Raw genomic sequence first — 21,565 nt, forward strand, 5'->3', positions numbered from 1 at the left:
CCTAAACCGATCTAATCGAAGCCACAAACTAGAAAACATTATCACGCAAGCCGTCTAAACCCTAATCGATCCCAACAATAGAAAGAAAAAACCACTATTTGAAAGTTTACCTCATGTTTCCAACCCGTAAGTGATGATAACCAAAAGCTTACACCACCTAAACACTGAACTTGATATTTAGGGTTTCTAAACTCTTGATCGCTCTGTTACTTCACTTTGACGAAGAAGACGAGCATATGAAAGGTTCTCTCGCTGTTTAAGTATTTTCCAAGTTATATTTTTTTGTTTTATCATTTTTCAGGACCAAACGACTACGTATTGTTTTTTTTTAATCGATTTGTGATGAGTCAAACGATGTCGTCTGTGTTTTCTTCTAAAACTAAGACAGAATAATACAATGTCGTCACTTACGTGGACGCCATATAGACCACGGTTGACAGAATAATTAACAGAGTTGGGACGTAAATTGGTTTTAGCACAAAAAGAAATGATTAAGGTTGAAATTCAAACTAAAACAATGTTTAAAGATGAAATTCAAATGTTAATATAGATTAAGTATGTTAAAGCACCACACATAATTTTAGGTATACATTTAACATTTTCGGAATGTTCGAGCCTGAAAAAGCTAATTTTTCCACTTTATTACACACCCATTCTTTGACCTTAAATTTTACATGATAGCGTTGCTACATAATGGTTATTAAAAAAAAATTTCTTAGGATAAGCCGGTAATTTTATTTTTATTACATCGTAGACAAAATAAAATTGTTATGAATTGATGCATATGTCTCTTCCTTTTATATTTTGAATCGGAAAAACATATCTAGGCTATGACCTACATGATTTCACATAGGTGAGCAACAGTAGCAGAAAATAATGACAAACAAGATAGAGTCCTATAAGTTAAAGAAGATTAATTTGCTTTCTCATTACATGTGGATGAGGATTAATCTATTTTTCTTTTTAATTTCTTTCGTTCAATACAATTTAAATCTCAAGACATATAGTTTGGTAAGGAGTACTAGATTTTGTCAGTATGATATTATATTATCTAATACTAAGTTCAATCTACTTAATTATAACTTCATTGTACGATAATTGGCAAATTATTGTTTGCAGCCTTCTAGCTCGATAAGCCCAATAATTTGATATCTACATAAACCTCTTTGAATGACAGATAAGCAACTTTTTCTTTCTTTGAACCTTAATAATCTTGGGCTATGGTAATAGTGATTAGTGAGTACTAGTATTTAAAGCTCCTTAACAAATTGGATCTTTAAATCAAACACCTAGCACCATCAAACCCACATCCTAGACACTCTAATTTATTTAGAAAAAAAGCCCATATAATTTATATGTAAAAAGTTTTTTTTTTGTTCAACGACTTCCATTAAGGCTCAGAAACAGAGATTTCATAGTCAAAAAACTCTTTTTGTAATCGAGTCGGCCATACAGTTGGCCTCTTTAAGAATAAAATGATTAAAAAATCATAGAAAATAATATGGCTAACATCCTAATATCATAAAGAACCTCATGCAGTTAGAGTTCAAATTTTTTACTAGAGGTCGACAATCCGAGAGGAAGATGTGCAATTCTATAGTTTAAAGCATCCAATTGAGAGTTGAGACATTACCAACCAAATTGCCCATGCTTCTGCTGCCAACGGGGATGTCATGTTCTGTTTTTGATCTGAGAAATACTCTTCATCAGGTTCATCATTTTCGCCAAAGAAAAAGTCCATACTACTGTTACCGGATATCTTCAAAGCTACGTCAGCAAAGCACAGAGTGCCTGAAGTCGATAGAGAGATGCTGTTTGGTGTAGTCTGCGTTGGTTTCTTTTGATGCAGGTGGTCCCGCGCTGTTGTGTATTTTGGAGATAGTTGATATAAAATGGAGAGTTGGTAATATTTTATATTTGATTTTCTAATGATACGTTGGTAATGTTGGATATTCAAAAGGTTAATTTTCAATTTTTTTTATAATAGGAGTTAGTTTTCATGATATGGGTTTAAACTTTTTTGAGGGAGATGGCAGATCTTCATAGAAACTCGTCAGGTCCAGTAACAGAGAGGAAGACATATGGGTAGGAGAATCTGGTGGTTGAATAGATTCTAGTGGTGCCTCCACAACAAATAGCTTGGAATAGGCCTCAACATTTTAAGATGGGAAATCCGTCCTAATTTATACCCGTTTTGAATTTTCTGTTCTAATCCCAATCAAGTTTAAATGATTTCTTGTTTTGGACTATTTATGGAGTTTAAATGTGTATGAGAAGAGTACACGAAGAGAACAAAAATGAGATAAGGTACCGAATTACCAGTTTTAGGATAAACTTTGTAAAGTAATATAAATACCTAATAATGATCCATAATTTTCCAAACTTCCCAAGATATTTTGAATTTCCAGAAATTTCCTGAAATACCTGTCCCGCTGTTGATTTTTACCCAAGTGATTAAGAATTTGTGAAATGATTATAGATACCCATATTTCTCGACACTGTTTTGTTACCCGAATTTCCCATCCCAATTCTTGTTTATTAGATACTGTTTTTCAATACCCGAACTGTTCGTTCCAGTCCTTTACTCGTATTCCCCATCCTGATACTTGAAATGCCCGTATCTAGTTTGGATATACAAAAAAAAGAAATAAAAAAACACCAAACGTGATTTTAATTTTTCCCATATACTATATAGTTTGTTTAAGCAAAGTTGCATTACAAAAAGGTAAATAAAATTAGCGACGAATACAAGAATATCCATGATTATGCAAATGTCGATAACTTTTTTTCTGCAAATTCTTAAACCGATTTTCGTAGAATTTTATTGAAACCGATCGAATGGTTGTGATCAATGTAACAATCAAAGTCTTGAAGTCTAAAATTTTTTACATACATGTCATATCATGGTACCTCTGATTTTTTTTTATTATTTATATGAGATTAATTATAAATAAGATATTTGATTTTTATGAACTATAAATTTTGCTTTTTATTATATCTTTTTTTTTTTGCATTACAAAAAGGAGATTTAATAGGAAATCAGTGAGTTAATTAAGCTGTGCAACTGTTGGAGTACTGACTTCTTCATCGAAACCATGGCATCTACACAAACCATTATCGCATCGGCAATCGACACAAGCCTCACAAGCAATATTTGTTAAGCATTCTGATTGTTTTTTGCATTTGAATGATATGATAATTTCGTCTTTGGCTTCCACTTTAGAATTTGAAACTGCCAAGAACAAAGGAATTAAATATAATAATGCTATTACATGAACAATAAGTAGAAATTAGTTTGAGGTAAAAAACTACATACAAGTCGAGGTGAAGACAAGAGTGGCCAACAACACTGCAATGGTTACACGAAGGTTGTTCATATTTTCTTTGAGTTCGGAATTGCTTTTTTTTTTTTGTAGAATTTGATCAGAAGCTGTTTGGTGTAAATGATGGAAGACAACAATAATATGCATATATAGATAGAATCATGATTGGTCAAGAAGGTTACTTCGTTGCCTAAAATGATTTAGTTGTGCAAGTGCTTTTGTTGAATTATGCAAATGCAATATATGGTAGGTTTGCAAATATCTATTTAAGTTGTGCATATTTGTTACTTTTGGTAATAACTTATTTCTTTGACCACAAATATTTAAATTTTGCATAATTATTACTCACAGAAATTTTAATTGTAATTTCTATTTCTTTGATAAAAATATCATTCACTATTTTAATTTAGAATAATTAAATTTAGCAAAGAGACTTTAATAGAAAAAGATGGCACAAGTATAAAACTAAAATATGGAGCAAATTCAACACACCAATCCTTTGACTTTAAATTTTACATGATAGCGATGCTATATAATGGTTATTAAAGAAAAACTTTCTTATGATAAGCTGGTAATTTTATTTTGTAGACAGATATAATTGTTATGAATTGATGCTATATCGGAAAAAAATTTCTAGGCTACGACCTACATGATTGCACATAGGTGGACAACAGTGGAAGACAATAATGTCACACACGATAGAATACTATGACTATGATTAGTTAGTGAAGATAATATCTACACCAGAAGATTGATTTGCTTTCTCAACACATATGGATAAGGATTAATTTATCTATTCTTTTTAATTTCTTTTGTTCCATACAATTTAAATCCCAAGAAATATAGTTTAGTAAGGAGTACTAAATTTTGTAAGTATGATATAATATTATATAGTACAAAGTTTTTTTTTGAACTGCTTTATATAGTACTAAGTTCAATCTACTTATTATAATTTTATCGTACGACAATTGGCAAATTATTTGCAGCCTTCTAGCTCGATCGGCTCAATAATTTGATCTCTATATAAACCTCTGTGAAAGACAGATAATTCACATTTTCTTTCTTTAAACCTTAGAAATCTAGGGCTATATTAAAAGAGACCAATATCATTTAAAGCTATTTATAAATCAAATATTTAGAACTTTAAGAATCTTGGGCTATGGTAATAAAGCTTAGTGAGTACTAGTATTTGAAGCTCCTTAACAAATTGGATCTTTAAATCAAACACCTAGCACCTTCAAACCCACATCCTAGACACTCTAATTTATTTAGCCCAAAAGCCCATATAATTTATATGTAAAATTTTTTTTGTTTGTTCAACGACTTCCATTAAGGCTCAGAAACAGAGATTTCAGAGTAAAAGAGCTCTTTTTAAAATCGAGTCAGCCATACAGTTGGCCTCTTTAAGAATAAAATGATAAAAAAATCATAGAAAATAACATGGCTAACATCCTAATATCATAAAGAACCTTCTGCAGTTAGAGTTAAAATTTTTTACTAGAGGTCGACAATCCGAGAGGAAGATGTGCAATTCTATAGTTTGAAGCATCCGTTTGAGAGTTGAGACATTACCAACCAAATTGCTCATGCTTCTGCTGCCAACGGGGATGTCATGTTCTGTTTTTGATCTGAGAAATACTGTTCATCAAGTTCATCATTTTCGCCAAAGAAAAAATCCATACTACTGTTACCGGATATCTTCGAAGCTACGTCAGCAATGCACATAGTGCCTGAAGTCGATAGAGAGATGATGTTTGGTGTAGTCTGCGTTGGTTTCTTTTGATGCAAGTGGTCCCGTGCTGTTGTGTATTTTGGAGATAGTTGATATACAATGGAGAGTTGGTAATATTTTATATTTGATTTTCTAATGATACGTTGGTAATGTTGGATATTCAAAAGGTTAATTTTCAATTTTTTAAAAATAGGAGTTAGTTTTCATGATATGGGTTTAAACTTTTTTGAGGGAGATGGCAGATCTTCATAGAAACTCATCAGGTCCAGTAACAGAGAGGAAGACATATGGGTAGGAGAATCTGGTGGTTGAATAGATTTTAGTGGTGCCTCCACAACATATAGCTTGGAATAGGCCTCAACATTTCAAGACGGGAAATCCGTCCTAATTTATACCCTTTTTGAATTTTCTGTTCTAATCCCAATCAAGTTTAAATGATTTCTTGTTTTGGACTATTTATTGAGTTTAAATGTGTATGAGAAGAGTACACGAACAGAACAAGAATGAGATAAGGTACCGAATTACCAGTTTTAGGATAAACTTTTTAAAGTAATAAAAATACCTAATAATGATCCATAATTTTCCAAACTTCCCAAGATATTTTGAATTTCCAGAAATTTCCTGAAATACCTGTCCCACTGTTGATTTTTACCCAAGTGATTAAGAATTTGTGAAATGATTATAGATACCCATATTTCTCGACACTGTTTTGTTACCCGAATTTCCCATCCCAATTCTTGTTTATTAGATACTGTTTTTCAATACCCGAACTGTCCGTTCCAGTCCTTTACCCGTATTCCTCATCCTGATACCTGAAATACCCGTATCTAGTTTGGATATACAAAAAAAAGAAATAAAAAAACACTCAAACGTGATTCTAATTTTTCCCATATATTATATAGTTTGTTTAAGCAAAGTTGCATTACAAAAAGGTAAATAAAATTAGCGACGAATACAAGAATATCCATGATTATGCAAATGTCGATAACTTTTTTTATGCAAATTCTTAAACCAATTTTCTTAGAATTTTATTGGAACCGATCGAATGGTTGTGATCAATGTAACAATCAAAGTCTTGAAGTCTAAAAATTTTTACATACATGCCATATCATGGTACCTTTGATTTATTTTTTTATTATTTATATGAGATTAATTATAAATAAGATATTTGATTTTTATGAACTATAAATTTTGCTTTTTATTTTCTCTTTTTTTTTGCATTACAAAAAGGAGATTTAATAGGAAATCAGTGAGTTAATTAAGCTGGTAATGGTGCAACTGTTGGAGTACTGACTTCTTCATCGAAACCATGGCATCTACACAAGCCATTATCGCATCGGAAATCGACACAAGCCTCACAAGCAATATTTGTTAAGCATTCTGATTATTTTTTGCATTTGAATGATATGATAATTTCGTCTTTGGCTTCCACTTTAGAATTTGAAACTGCCAAGAACAAAGGAATTAAATATAATAATGCTATTACATGAACAATAAGTAGAATTTAGTTTGAGGTAAAAAACTACATACAAGTCGAGGTGAAGACAAGAGTGGCCAACAACACTGCAATGGTTACACGAAGGTTGTTCATATTTTCTTTGAGTTCGGAATTGCTTTTTTTTTTTGTAGAATTTGATCAGAAGCTGTTTGGTGCAAATGATGGAAGAAAACAATAATATGCATATATAGATAGAATCATGATTGGTCAAGAAGGTTACTTCGTTGCCTAAAAGGATTTAGTTGTGCAAGTGCTTTTGTTGAATTATGCAAATGCAATATATGGTAGGTTTGCAAATATCTATTTAAGTTGTGCATATTTGTTACATTTGGTAATAACTTATTTCTTTGACCACAAATATTTAAATTTTGCATAATTATTACTCACAGAAATTTTAATTGTAATTTCTATTTCTTTGATAAAAATATCATTCACTATTTTAATTTAGAATAATTAAATTTAGCAAAGAGACTTTAATAGAAAAAGATGGCACAAGTATAAAACTAAAATATGGAGCAAATTCAACACACCAATCCTTTGACTTTAAATTTTACATGATAGCGATGCTATATAATGGTTATTAAAGAAAAACTTTCTTATGATAAGCTGGTAATTTTATATTGTAGACAACATATAATTGTTATGAATTGATGCTATATCGGAAAAATTTATCTAGGCTACGACCTACATGATTGCACATAGGTGGACAACAGTGGAAGACAATAATATCACACACGATAGAATACTATGACTATGATTAGTTAGTGAAGATAATATCTACACCAGAAGATTGATTTGCTTTCTCAACACATATGAATAAGGATTAATTTATCTATTCTTTTTAATTGCTTTTGTTCCATACAATTTAAATCCCAAGAAATATAGTTTAGTAAGGAGTACTAAATTTTGTAAGTATGATATAATATTATATAGTACTAAGTTTTTTTTTGGAACTGCTTTATATAGTACTAAGTTCAATCTACTTAATATAATTATATTGTACGAGAATTGGCAAATTATTTGCAGCCTTCTAGCTCGATCGGCTCAATAATTTGATCTCTATATAAACCTCTGTGAATGACAGATAATTCAGATTTTCTTTCTTTAAACCTTAGAAATCTAGGGCTATAGTAAAAGAGACCAATATCATTTAAAGCTATTTATAAATCAAACATTTAGAACTTTAAGAATCTTGGGCTATGGTAATAGTGCTTAGTGAGTACTAGTATTTAAAGCTCCTTAACAAATTGGATCTTTAAATCAAACACCTAGCACCATCAAACCCACATCCTAGACATTCTAATTTATTTAGCCCAAAAGCCCATATAATTTATATGTAAATTTTTTTTGTTTGTTTAACGACTTCCATTAAGGCTCAGAAACAGAGATTTCAGAGTCAAGGAGCTCTTTTTGTAATCGAGTCGGCCATACAGTTGGCCTCTTTAAGAATAAAATGATAAAAAAATCATAGAAAATAACATGGCTAACATCCTAATATCATAAAGAACCTCCTGTAGTTAGAGTTAAAGTTTTTTACTAGAGGTCGACAATCCGAGAGGAAGATGTGCAATTCTATAGTTTGAAGCATCCGTTTGAGAGTTGAGACATTACCAACCAAATTGCCCATGCTACTGCTGCCAACGGGGATGTCATGTTCTGTTTTTGATCTGAAAAATACTCTTCATCAGGTTCATCATTTTCGCCAAAGAAAATATCCATACTACCGTTACCGGATATCTTCGAAGCTACGTCAGCAATGCACATAGTGCCTGAAGTCGATAGAGAGATGATGTTTGGTGGAGTCTGCGTTGGTTTCTTTTGATGCAGGTGGTCCCGCGCTGTTGTGTATTTTGGAGATAGTTGATATAAAATGGAGAGTTGGTAATATTTTATATTTGATTTTCTAATGATACGTTGGTAATGTTGGATATTCAAAAGGTTAATTTTCAATTTTTTTAAAATAGGAGTTAGTTTTCATGATATGGGTTTAAACTTTTTTGAGGGAGATGACAGATCTTCATAGAAACTCGTCAGCTCCAGTAACAGAGAGGAAGACATATGGGTAGGAGAATCTGGTGGTTGAATAGATTCTAGTGGTGCCTCCACAACAAATAGCTTGGAATAGGCCTCAACATTTCAAGATGGGAAATCCGTCCTAATTTATACCCGTTTTGAATTTTCTGTTCTAATCCCAATCAAGTTTAAATGATTTCTTGTTTTGGACTATTTATGGAGTTTAAATGTGTATGAGAAGAGTACACGAAGAGAACAAGAATGAGATAAGGTACCGAATTACCAGTTTTAGGATAAACTTTTTAAAGTAATATAAATACCTAATAATGATCCATAATTTTCCAAACTTCCCAAGATATTTTGAATTTCCAGAAATTTCCTGAAATACCTGTCCCGCTGTTGATTTTTACCCAAGTGATTAAGAATTTGTGAAATGATTATAGATACCCATATTTCTCGACACTGTTTTGTTACCCGAATTTCCCATCCCAATTCTTGTTTATTAGATACTGTTTTTCAATACCCGAACTGTTCGTTCCAGTCTTTTACCCGTATTCCCCATCCTGATACTTGAAATGCCCGTATCTAGTTTGGATATACAAAAAAAAGAAATAAAAAAACACTCAAACGTGATTCTAATTTTTCCCATATACTATATAGTTTGTTTAACCAAAGTTACATTAAAAAAGGTAAATAAAATTAGCGACGAATACAAGAATATCCATGATTATGCAAATGTCGATAACTTTTTTTCTGCAAATTCTTAAACCGATTTTTGTAGAATTTTATTGAAACCGATCGAATGGTTTTGATCAATGTAACAATCAAAGTCTTGAAGTCTAAAATTTTTTACATACATGCCATATCATGGTACCTTTGATTTTTTTATATTATTTATATGAGATTAATTATAAATAAGATATTTGATTTTTATGAACTATAAATTTTGCTTTTTATTTTCTCTTTTTTTTTGCATTACAAAAAGGAGATTTAATAGGAAATCAGTGAGTTAATTAAGCTGGTAATGGTGCAACTGTTGGAGTCCTGACTTCTTCATTGAAACCATGGCATCTACACAAGCCATTATCGCATCGGCAATCGACACAAGCCTCACAAGCAATATTTGTTAAGCATTCTGATTGTTTTTTGCATTTGAATGATATGATAATTTCTTCTTTGGCTTCCACTTTAGAATTTGAAACTGCCAAGAACAAAAAAATTAAATATAATAATGCTATTACATGAACAATAAGTAAAATTTAGTTTGAGGTAAAAAACTACATACAAGTCGAGGTGAAGACAAGAGTGACCAACAACACTGCAATGGTTACCCGAAGGTTGTTCATATTTTCTTTGAGTTCGGAATTGCTTTTTTTTTGGTAGAATTTGATGAGAAGCTGTTTGGTGCAAATGATGGAAGACAACAATAATATTGCATATATAGATAGAATCATGATTGGTCAAGAAGGTTACTTCGTTGCCTAAAATGATTTAGTTGTGCAAGTGCTTTTGTTGAATTATGCAAATACAATATATGGTAGGTTTGCAAAAATCTATTTAAGTTGTACATATTTGTTACATTTGGTAATAACTTATTGCTTTGACCACAAATATTTAAAATTTTCATAATTATTACTCACAGAAATTTTAATTATAATTTCTATTTCTTTGATAAAAATATCATTCACTATTTTAATTTAGAATAATGAAATTTAGCAAAGAGACTTTAATAGAAAAAGATGGCACAAGTATAAAACTAAAATATGGAGCAAATTCAACACACCAATCCTTTGACTTTAAATTTTACATGATAGCGATGCTATATAATGGTTATTTAAGAAAAACTTTCTTATGATAAGCTGGTAATTTTATTTTGTAGACAAAATATAATTGTTATGAATTGATGTTATATCGGAAAAATTTATCTACGCTACGACCTACATGATTGCACATAGGTGGACAACAGTAGAAGACAATAATGTCACACACGATAGAATACTATGACTATGATTAGTTAGTGAAGATAATATCTACACCAGAAGATTGATTTGCTTTCTCAACACATATGAATAAGGATTAATTTATCTATTCTTTTTAATTTCTTTTGTTCCATACAATTTAAATCCCAAGAAATATAGTTTAGTAAGGAGTACTAAATTTTGTAAATATGATATAATATTATATAGTACAAAGTTTTTTTTTTGAACTACTTTATATAGTACTAAGTTCAATCTACTTAATATAATTTTATTGTACGACAATTGGCAAATTATTTGCAGCCTTCTAGCTCGATCGGCTCAATAATTTGATCTCTGTATAAACCTCTATGAATGAGAAATAAATCACATTTTCTTTCTTTAAACCTTAGAAATCTAGGGCTATAGTAAAAGAGCCCAATATCATTTAAAGCTATTTATAAATCAAACATTTAGAACCTTAAGAATCTTGGGCTATGGTAATAGTGCTTAGTGAGTACTAGTATTTAAAGCTCCTTAACAAATTGGATCTTTAAATCAAACACCTAGCACCATCAAACCCACATCCTAGACATTCTAATTTATTTAGCCCAAAAGCCCATATAATTTATATGTAAATTTTTTTTTTTTGTTCAACGACTTCCATTAAGGCTCAGAAACAGAGATTTCGGAGTCAAAGAGCTCTTTTTGTAATCGAGTCGGCCATACAGTTGCCCTCTTTAAGAATAAAATGATAAAAAATCATAGAAAATAACATGGCTAACATCCTAATATCATAAAGAACCTCCTGCAGTTAGAGTTAAATTTTTTTACTAGAGGTCGACAATCCGAGAGGAAGATGTGTAATTCTATAGTTTGAAGCATCCGTTTGAGAGTTGAGACATTACCAACCAAATTGCCCATGCTTCTGCTGCCAACGGGGATGTCATGTTCTGTTTTTGATCTGAGAAATACTGTTCATCAAGTTCATCATTTTCGCCAAAGAAAAAATCCATACTACTGTTACCGGATATCTTCGAAGCTACGTCAGCAATGCACATAGTGCCTGAAGTCGATAGAGAGATGATGTTTGGTGTAGTCTGCGTTGGTTTCTTTTGATGCAGGTGGTCCCGCGCTGTTGTGTATTTTGGAGATAGTTGATATAAAATGGAGAGTTGGTAATATTTTATATTTGATTTTCTAATGATACGTTGGCAATGTTGGACATCAAAAGGTTAATTTTCAATTTTTTTAAAATAGGAGTTAGTTTTCATGATATGGGTTTAAACTTTTTTGAGGGAGATGACAGATCTTCATAGAAACTCGTCAGCTCCAGTAACAGAGAGGAAGACATATGGGTAGGAGAATCCGGTGGTTGAATAGATTCTAGTGGTGCCTCCACAACAAATAGCTTGGAATAGGCCTCAACATTTCAAGACGGGAAATCCGTCCTAATTTATACCTGTTTTGAATTTTCTGTTCTAATCCCAATCAAGTTTAAATGATTTCCTGTTTGGGACTATTTATTGAGTTTAAATGTGTATTCGAAGAGTACACGAAGAAAACAAGAATGAGATAAGGTACCGAATTACTAGTTTTAGGATAAACTTTTTAAAGTAATAAAAATACCTAATAATGATCCATAATTTACCAAACTTCCCAAGATATTTTGAATTTCCAGAAATTTCCTGAAATACCTGTCCCGCTGTTGATTTTTACCCAAATGATTAAGAATTTGTGAAATGATTATATATACCCATATTTCTCGACACTGTTTTGTTAACCGAATTTCCATTCCAATTCTTGTTTATTAGATACTGTTTTTCAATACCCCGAACTGTCCGTTCCAGTCCTTTACCTGTATTCCCCATCCTGATACCTGAAATTCCCGTATCTAGTTTGGATATACAAAAAAAGGAAATAAAAAAACACTCAAACGTGATTCTATTTTTTCCCATATACTATATAGTTTGTTTAAGCAAAGTTGCATTACAAAAAGGTAAATAAAATTAGCGACGAATACAAGAATATCCATGATTATGCAAATGTCGATAACTTTTTTTCTGCAAATTCTTAAAACGATTTTCGTAGAATTTTATTGAAACCGATCGAATGGTTGTGATCAATGTAACAATCAAAGTCTTGAAGTTTAAAATTTGTTACATACATGCCATATCATGGTACCTTTGATTTTTTTTATTATTTATATGAGATTAATTATAAATAAGATATTTGATTTTTATGAACTATAATTTTTGCTTTTTATAATATCTTTTTTTTTTGCATTACAAAAAGGAGATTTAATAGGAAATCAGTGAGTGACACTTATATACATTATGTGAATAAGTGAAACTCTCGCCTCGCAAAAACGCTCCCAGGCACACTTACCAATGCTTACCAGAAATGTTTTCAGATCTATTTTTTTGCCTCTCAACCCTAATCCTTTACCAGAAATAACTAACTCTCCCCTCCCTCCCTAAACTTTGGCCGCATAACACCATGGTCTGGTCGCCTTTCTCCACCGTAAACCCTGATATCCTCCATGAAAAGCCCTCCATTCTTCAACAGTGCGTCTGAGTGCTTCCCCTTTGAGGCTTGCTCGTCCTTTGCTCTGCCTTAAAGCCTACAAAACACGTTTTTTGAAGCGCTTCCAGGAATGAAGATCAAGAAAGAAGCTATCTCCCTTTTGGGAAGTGAATAGAACATCCGTTCAAGGTTTCCCCTGGTTCTAGCCTTGTGCTAAGTGTGTCCCTGCTTTTCAACCAGCTCCCCTCTCTCAAGACCTCTCCCGCCTGGGAAGATTATTACTTCGACTACTTTTCCTTCTGTTACTCTGGTTTTTCATCTAGTTTCAGGCTATATCCTCTTAGTCCTGGCCTTTTTCTCACCGGCTAATCTTCTCTGCAACTCTTTTGCAAGCTCAAAATGACAATCCCAAACAACAACCCAGCAACTAACCCTGAAGAAGAGGAAGACGAAATCATCGACTTACCACATGTAGACAACTCGCGCCTCATTGCAAGATTTAGCCGAAGCTTAGTAGGCCGCATGTTCAACCAGGATATACGAAGCACTGATGCCCTCATAGCTTTCATGCCAAGATCCAACATCTGGGGTGTTGAGGGGCGAGTTCATGGCATAGATCTGGGAAACTCTAGGTTCCAATTCGACTTCGACTCGGAAGCAGACCTCCAAAGGCTTCTAAACAAGAGGCCTTGTCACTTCAACAGATGGTCTTTCTCGCTAGAAAGGTGGATACCCCATGTCGGTGACTCTTTCCCCAACAACATGGTCTTCTGGATAAGAATCTCGGGCATCCCAACCCATTTTTGGATGGAGGAAAACTTCAGAGCCATCAGGAGCAGACTTGGCGATGTCAAAGCGGTTGACGCTAGAGCTGCAAGAGTTCAAGTTCCTTAACGCAGATAACCCTCTTAAATTTACGGCAAGAGCTCGCTTGGAATCTGGAGAAGTGGTGAGGGTTGTAATGAAGTATGAGAAACTGGAGAGATGGTGTCTTACCTGTAGACATATATCTCATGATGAGAGGACTTGCCTGATGCTGTCTGAAGAAGAAAGAAGAGCAAAGATGCTCGAAAGAGAGGCTGAAAGAAACCTTGCTCAACTAGCAAGAGATGACCAAAACAGGGACAGAGACAGAGACATTCTCCAGGCTCGACGCCAAGCTGGGCAAATCTCTGCCCCTATCCGCGAAAGGAGACCTCCCTCTAACCTACAAGATGAAGCTCGTCAGTCTGCATTGACAATAAGAGACGACAGACCCGACCCAAAGAAGAGAGATAACCGGGTCCCAGATGAAAGAAGGTCAGAGAGTGTATGGAATAGAATTGAGCAAAATAACACCTACCATTCAGAAGCCCGCAGATATGAACGGCGACCTGATGATGCTGCTGATTCTCAATCGCGGGAGAGAATCCAACCACCATCCCCGACACTGTTTACAGGAAGCGCCGTTATGAAGAGTCTTTTGCGGCTCGTAAAGGAAAATGGGAAAAATCTAAAGGAAAAGAGGCTGTACCTCCTAGAGATCTCCGCGAGTTCCCTCCTCTTGCTAAGCACCCCCAGAAGCCCAAGGCTCCTCCTGCTCAGCAAAGACCTCTTCTCCCCAACCAGAAGATGTCCTCCGACTCTTAGAGGACTCTCTCTGATCCTCCTCTCCACCACACACATTCCAAAGCTAAGCAAGGATATCTGTCCCCTGAACATCAAAGGACAAGACCTTTTAAACTAAATCTTCTCAGTCGATCAAGCAGCCTTCAAAAGGGAAGTGTTGTTGAATTCGGCGAATCCTCTAAAGCAGCAAGCTCAGCCAAAAAGAGCCTCACCTTTGATACAGCAAAATCGTCAGAGGCTGTCTCTCTTCCTCCTCCGCAGAACTCAGAGCAACCAGCCATGAACCTCCCTCCCCTTCCGCTTTCCCAGAAAAGCTGGTATGAGCAAACCCTTGAGGAAGATAATGAAGAGGACGACCTGATGGCGGAGGACCTGAATCCGGTTAATCAGTCTGTAGCGCCGATCCATATCTTCCACACCGAGGATCTGGAGCTAACAAAGAACCCACCTCACTGTGAAGCTGACTTTATGGAAATGGAAGCTTCGGCGGAGCACACTGGACTGAATGATGCAATTGAGGGCATTGGGGAGGATGATGAATGGATGGATGACACTGACTTGTTCAACGAAGAAGAAATGGATAAACTCCTTAAGGATGATGACTTGCTCGGCGAGGATTTCGCAGATGAAGAAGAACAGAGGCTGGAATTAGCTCCGATGGAGATCCAAGAAGAGGAACAGCAGAGGAAAAAACCATCATGGTGGCGAAGCCCAATCAAATTGGCCCCTGAACAAGAATCCGATCTGGGTGGAGGAAAATCGGGAAAAGCTGCTGGAAGGAAGAAACAAACGCCACGATCACCGGGACCGATGGGAGTTTCCCTGAAAAAGAGGAATTTCGCAGCAGGCCGTATATCTCCAAACTCAAAGGGCAAAGGTCTCAAGCCCCAGCCCGGCCAAAATCCAAGTGGAAGAAAACATGAGAAGCCCACTGGAGAGAAGAAGCCCAAGGATGAAAAGAAGCTCACTGGCAATAAGAAGTCCACTGGAGACAAAAATTCAAAGGCCCACAAGACAAAATTATCATCATCTTTTGGTGTGGGTGAAGCCCAGATACCAGACAACAGCCAGAAATGAACGTCATCAGATGGAACTGTCAGGGCGCAGGAGCCGACCTGACAAAGGACTACCTCGAAGAATTACACCAATGCTTTTTTCCTCGCTTTTTATTTTTATCGGAAACTAAGAATAATCGGATATTTATGCAAGATATGCAAATGTATTTTGGCTATGACCATGTTTATACCGTTGTACCGAGATGTCTAAGCGGTGGTCTAGCCCTTTTCTATATGGATGAACCTACGGTTTCTATTTCTTACTCAGATGAGCATATGATTGATATAGAAACTACTCTAGACGGACATAATATTTTTATGACTTTCATCTACGGAGATCTGGTCGTAGAAAACCGAGGAAATGTCTGGGAACGACTTACGAGAATAAGTATACACAGGAAAGAAGCCTGGTTTATGATAGGCGACTTCAACGAAATAACTGGAAATCATGAGAAACGCGGAGGCAGGCGAAGACCGGAGCATTCTTTCATCCCCTTTCGAACCATGTTAGACCACTATGGAATGCTAGATTTGCCATATAAAGGAAACTCATTCTCATGGGTCAGAAGGAGACGCTTGGGCAAAGTTAAATGTCGGCTCGATAGAGCAGTGGGAAATGAAGTATGGCAATCTAATTTTTCCCACACCACTGTGGAGTACCTTAGATTATGGGGGTCGGATCACCGCCCGGTCTTGGCTAGGATACAGATGGACAACCGAAGGAGGAAAAAGTCATTTAGATTCGATAAAAGATGGCTGGGAAAACCAGGATTCAAAGAGGCTGTTACCTCCGGCTGGGGCTCTTTTGATGGTGTTCCTCGTCGGGATTTCCACCAAAAAGTAGCGAACTGTCGTAAGAGCATCTCTTTATGGAAGAAGTCTCTACCAACTAATTCGGAAAAATGATAGAGGAATTAAAAAACCAACTAGATGCAGCACAAGACGACGATAGTTCATCAATAGAAGAAATAGAAGAGATCAGGCGAAAACTCTGTGCTGCTCTACGCGAGGAGGAATTTTTTTGGAAGCAGAAGAGTCGAGAGCAATGGCACAAGGCGGGAGATAAAAACACAAAATTCTTCCATGCTCTTACTAAACAAAGGAGGAATCGGAATCGTATAGTCGCCCTGAGAGATAGTAATGGGAACAGGGTAGAGAACGCAAAGGGTATTGAGCAGGTTGCATCCCAATACTTTCAAGACCTGTTCACCTCGTCACAACCTGTTAGAATCAGATTCGGCACTCCGGTTTATTACCGAGAAAGTAACAGAGTCCTCTAATCAGCTCCTGCTAAAGGATCCCTCGGAAGCTGAAATAAAAGCAGCACTCTTCGATATCAATCCAGATAAAGCCCCCGTACCAGATGGGATGGCAAGCAAATTCTACCAAAAGTTCTGGCAGAAGTTTCGCCACGATATAGTGAAACTAGTGAAAGACTTTTTTACATCGGGGTCTTTTGATCCTAGACTTAATCAGAAAAATATATGCCTCATCCCCAAGAAAGATAAACCTAGAGCGATGGCGGAATTTCGGCCAATTAGTCTTTGTAATGTAAGCTATAAGATTATCTCGAAGCTTATGTGCAAAAGACTAAAGAGTACCCTACCTAACTTAATTTCGGAAACTCAATCAGCTTTTATGGCTAGACATCTTATCACAGACAACATTCTGTTGGCACAAGAGAACTTCCATGCCCTACGAACCAACCCTGTGTGCAGAGAAAGTTTTATGGCCATCAAGACAGATATGAGTAAAGCATATGACAGAGTAGAATGCAGTTTCATCGAAGCCCTTACGATCAAGCTAGGCTTTTCGGAAAGATGGGTCAGACTATTAATGTTCTGTATTTCATCGGTCTCTTACCAAGTCCTCTTAAATGGAGAACCGAGGGGCAAGATTATTCCGTCGAGAGGATTGCGTCAAGGAGATCCTCTCTCCCCCTTTCTTTTCATTCTGTGTACAGAGGCTCTTATCTCACTTCTCAACGGAGCAGAGGATGAAAAACGTATATCTGGGCTAAAGGTAGCTCAAGCGAGTCCACCAGTTTCACACCTCCTTTTTGCCGATGATAGCCTTTTCTTTTGTAGAGCGGATATCCAACTGGGAGCCAAGATTTTCAGGATCATTAATACATATGGATCGGCCTCGGGACAACAACTTAACCTGGGCAAATCATCCATCATGTTCGAGAATAGAGTGGACCCAATTTTAAAGCAAGGCATCAAGAATGCCATTGGAATTACTTCGGAGGGCGGTATGGGTATGTATCTGGGGCTCCCAGAACAAATTTGTGGATCAAAGAAGAAAGTCTTCTCTTATGTACATGACCGTCTGAGCAACCGTTCAATAACTGGTCTGCAAGACTTCTTTCCAAAGGTGGAAAAGAAATTCAAATAAAATCGGTTGCACAAGCCGTCCCGACTTACGTTATGTCATGCTTTCTATTGCCACAAGGGGTAACTGAAAAATTGCGTAGTGTCATTGCTAATTTTTGGTGGAGCTCAAAGCAAAACAGTAGCGGGATACATTGGATTGCCTGAGACAAAATTTTCATTTCCCAGGATTTGGGAGGCCTTGGATTTAGAGATCTTCAAGATTTTAATTTAGCCCTTCTAACTAAGCAGTGGCGACTCATTTTATACCCCTCATCCCTCTTGGCTCGGGTTTTAAGAGGCAGGTACTACAGACAATCAGACCCTTTAGAAGACCGAAACGTCTACTCACCATCGTACGGATGGCGAAGTATTATGGCCGCGAAACCGCTTCTAAAGATGGGCCTGAGAAAGACAATTGGATCGGGTCTAAACACGAGAGTATGGTGTGAACCATGGATCCCCGATATCAGAGCTCGGCCGGCAATAGCTGGTCCGCACATTGGATACCGAGATCCGGGATTATTGGTATACTCTTTTATCCGGCAAGATACGAAACAATGTGATACCCCCCTTCTAAGACAATTTTTCCAACCTGAGGAAGTTTCCCTTATCCTTGAATTGAGACCTAGCCGAACTCGGACTTTGGATGGATATGCATGGAACCACTCAAAATCAGGACTCTACTCAGTTAAGTCGGGATATGACCTGATTAGAAGAACGAGATTAGACCAGGGAGCTGGTGCGGTGCTAGAACCAAGTATTACAGCCCTTAAAAGGCAAGTCTGGAAAGTCTGCACCCCCGGGAAGATGAAACACTTTATGTGGCAAGCCTTGTCAGGATGCATTGCTACATGCCAGAACCTCACCTATCGCCATATGGGCTCGGATAAGAGCTGTCCCCGCTGTGGCGATCCTGAGGAGTCTATAAACCATCTGCTGTTCCTATGTCCCCCGGCTCTCCAAGTCTGGGCGTTATCGGACTTTCCGTCCCTTCCGGGTTTCTTCCCGAGCACCTCTATTTATCAAAATATGAGCTTTCTTTTTTGGAAAACAAAAAAGCTAGGCATGACAGATCCACAAAAGGACATATATCCTTGGATCCTATGGTACATTTGGAAAGCAAGGAACGATAAAATCTTTAACGGGAAAGAAATTTCTACGGAAGATACCTTGATCCATGCAAAGGTGGAAGCGGAAAGCTGGAAAATCGCAAACCAGCCTGAAGAAGGCGAGGACGTAGTCCATGGGACCTCGGCCCCCCCTCTGGCCTGGACATCTCCACCTGAGGGGCTGCGTCCAGATCTGCCGGATCGATGCCTCTTGGATTGATCATGGGCCGGTCAGTGGCCTCGGGTGGAGTTTGGAAGACGGTATGGGTAAAGAAACTTTTGGACAACAAGGATGCTGCAGAAGCCTCTCCACTCTTCATGCTGAGTTTGACTGCCTCTTATGGGCTATGTCATGCCTGAGAGAAATGCAGATTTCTTCGGTTCTCTTCAAGACGGACTGCTTAGATCTTGTATGCATGTCTGAATCTCCTGCTGACTGGCCATCTTTCAGGTCCGAGCTGGAAACCTTCAGTATCCTTTGCGGAAGTTTCTCGAAATTTGGTTTATCTCATATCCCTAGGAATCAAAATATCCGGGCGGATAGTCTTGCAAAAGGAGCCCGAGATAGAGGCTTAATCTTCTCCCATAGCCATCATACCGAGCTGGTCGAGGAGGATTCCCGGATCCTACCTCCGGCAGGCCACACGTGATGTAATTTTTGGGTTGCTGACAAAAAAAAAAAGGAAATCAGTGAGTTAATTAAGCTGGTAATGGTGCAACTGTTGGAGTCCTGACTTCTTCATTGAAACCATGGCATCTACACAAGCCATTATCGCATTGGCAATCGACACAAGCCTCACAAGCAATATTTGTTAAGCATTCTGACTGTTTTTTGCATTTGAATGATATGATAATTTTGTCTTTGGCTTCCACTTTAGAATTTGAAACTGCCAAGAACAAAGAAATTAATTATAATAATCTATTACTTGAACAATAAGTAAAATTTAGTTTGCGGTAAAAAACTACATACAAGTCGAGGTGAAGACAAGAGTGGCCAACAACACTGCAATGGTTACACGAATGTTGTTCATATTTTCTTTGAGTTCGAAATTGCTTTTTTTTTTTTTGTAGAATTTGATAAGAAGCTGTTTGGTGCAAATGATAGAAGACAACAATAATATGCATATATAGATAGAATCATGATTGGTCAAGAAGGTTACTTCGTTGCCTAAAATGATTTAGTTGTGCAAGTGCTTTTGTTGAATTATGCAAATGCAATATATGTTAGGTTTGCAAATATCTATTTAAGTTGTGCATATTTGTTACTTTTGGTAATAACTTATTTCTTTGACCACAAATATTTATATTTTGCATAATTATTACTCACAGAAATTTTAATTGTAATTTCTATTTCTTTGATAAAAATATCATTCACTATTTTAATTTAGAATAATTAAATTTAGCAAAGAGACTTTAATAGAAAAAGATGGCACAAGTATAAAACTAAAATATGGAGCAAATTCAACACACCAATCCTTTGACTTTAAATTTTACATGATAGCGATGCTATATAATGGTTATTAAAGAAAAACTTTCTTATGATAAGCTGGTAATTTTATTTTGTAGACAAAATATAATTGTTATGAATTGATGCTATATCGGAAATTTTTTTCTAGGCTACGACCTACATGATCGCACATAGGTGGACAACAGTGGAAGACAATAATGTCACACACGATAGAATACTATGACTATGATTAGTTAGTGAAGATAATATTTACACCAGAAGATTGATTTGCTTTCTCAACACATATGGATAAGGATTAATTTATCTATTCTTTTTAATTTCTTTTGTTCCATACAATTTAAATCCCTAGAAATATAGTTTAGTAAGGAGTACTAAATTTTGTAAGTATGATATAATATTATATAGTACTAAGTTTTTTTTTTTGAACTGCTTTATATAGTACTAAGTTCAATCTACAAATATTTAAATTTTGCATAATTATTACTCACGAAATTTTAATTGTAATTTCTATTTATTTGATAAAAATATCATTCACTATTTTAATTTAGAATAATTAAATTTAGCAAAGAGACTTTAATAGAAAAAGATGGCACAAGTATAACACTAAAATATGGAGCAAATTCAACACACCAATCCTTTGACTTTAAATTTTACATGATAGCGATGCCATATAATGGTTATTAGAAAAAAAACTTTCTTATGATAAGCTGGTAGTTTTATTTTGTAGAAAAAATATAATTGTTATGAATTGATGCTATATCGGAAAATTTATCTAGGCTACGACCTACAACAGTGGAAGACAATAATGTCACACACGATAGAATACTATGACTATAATTAGTTAGTGAAGATAATATCTACACTAGAAGATTGATTTGCTTTCTCAACACATATGGATAAGGA

The 21,565-nt window shown here is 35.7% G+C and overlaps 4 protein-coding genes and 1 pseudogene across 4 annotated transcripts; 2 read left to right on the forward strand and 3 right to left on the reverse strand.

Moving 5' to 3' along the window:
* Positions 1 to 3,046: 3,046 nt before the first annotated feature.
* LOC18025991 (defensin-like protein 287) lies at positions 3,047 to 3,403 on the reverse strand. The gene is made up of 2 exons (XM_006409512.2): positions 3,317 to 3,403; positions 3,047 to 3,232 (listed from the first exon to the last, which is right to left on the reverse strand). Exons 1-2 carry the CDS (start codon positions 3,375 to 3,377, stop codon positions 3,048 to 3,050), a joined length of 246 nt encoding a protein of 81 aa, XP_006409575.1. The 5' UTR covers positions 3,378 to 3,403; the 3' UTR covers position 3,047.
* Positions 3,404 to 6,313: 2,910 nt separating this feature from the next.
* On the reverse strand, positions 6,314 to 6,685 carry LOC18025992 (annotated as a pseudogene).
* A 2,808-nt stretch (positions 6,686 to 9,493) lies between these two features.
* LOC18025993 (defensin-like protein 287) lies at positions 9,494 to 9,972 on the reverse strand. Its single transcript, XM_006409514.2, has 2 exons — positions 9,852 to 9,972; positions 9,494 to 9,767 (listed from the first exon to the last, which is right to left on the reverse strand). The coding sequence occupies exons 1-2, from the start codon at positions 9,910 to 9,912 to the stop codon at positions 9,580 to 9,582; spliced, it is 249 nt and encodes an 82-aa protein (XP_006409577.1). The 5' UTR covers positions 9,913 to 9,972; the 3' UTR covers positions 9,494 to 9,579.
* A 3,474-nt stretch (positions 9,973 to 13,446) lies between these two features.
* Positions 13,447 to 13,941, forward strand: LOC112089778. The gene has a single exon (XM_024160535.1). The coding sequence runs from the start codon at positions 13,447 to 13,449 to the stop codon at positions 13,939 to 13,941; it is 495 nt and encodes a 164-aa protein (XP_024016303.1).
* Positions 13,942 to 14,008: 67 nt separating this feature from the next.
* Positions 14,009 to 15,732, forward strand: LOC112089779 (RNA-binding protein 25-like). The gene is made up of 3 exons (XM_024160536.1): positions 14,009 to 14,346; positions 14,487 to 14,660; positions 14,784 to 15,732. The coding sequence occupies exons 1-3, from the start codon at positions 14,009 to 14,011 to the stop codon at positions 15,730 to 15,732; spliced, it is 1,461 nt and encodes a 486-aa protein (XP_024016304.1).
* Positions 15,733 to 21,565: the final 5,833 nt, after the last annotated feature.

Source organism: Eutrema salsugineum, unplaced genomic scaffold (assembly GCF_000478725.1).
Source record: "Eutrema salsugineum unplaced genomic scaffold, Eutsalg1_0 scaffold_11, whole genome shotgun sequence".
Lineage (NCBI taxonomy): Eukaryota > Viridiplantae > Streptophyta > Magnoliopsida > Brassicales > Brassicaceae > Eutrema > Eutrema salsugineum.

Bases quoted from the DNA above. Each gene is read 5' to 3' on its own strand.
- LOC18025991 (XM_006409512.2), bottom strand. From the start codon at position 3,377: ATGAACAACCTTCGTGTAACCATTGCAGTGTTGTTGGCCACTCTTGTC. The intron at 3,233-3,316 runs GTATGTAGTTTT...TGTTCTTGGCAG, and splicing joins TCTTGTCTTCACCTCGACTT to TTTCAAATTCTAAAGTGGAA.
- LOC18025993 (XM_006409514.2), bottom strand. From the start codon at position 9,912: ATGAACAACCTTCGGGTAACCATTGCAGTGTTGTTGGTCACTCTTGTC. The intron at 9,768-9,851 runs GTATGTAGTTTT...TGTTCTTGGCAG, and splicing joins TCTTGTCTTCACCTCGACTT to TTTCAAATTCTAAAGTGGAA.
- LOC112089778 (XM_024160535.1), top strand. From the start codon at position 13,447: ATGACAATCCCAAACAACAACCCAGCAACTAACCCTGAAGAAGAGGAA.
- LOC112089779 (XM_024160536.1), top strand. From the start codon at position 14,009: ATGAAGTATGAGAAACTGGAGAGATGGTGTCTTACCTGTAGACATATA. The intron at 14,347-14,486 runs GTCAGAGAGTGT...CACTGTTTACAG, and splicing joins CGGGTCCCAGATGAAAGAAG to GAAGCGCCGTTATGAAGAGT. The intron at 14,661-14,783 runs GTCCTCCGACTC...AAATCTTCTCAG, and splicing joins CTTCTCCCCAACCAGAAGAT to TCGATCAAGCAGCCTTCAAA.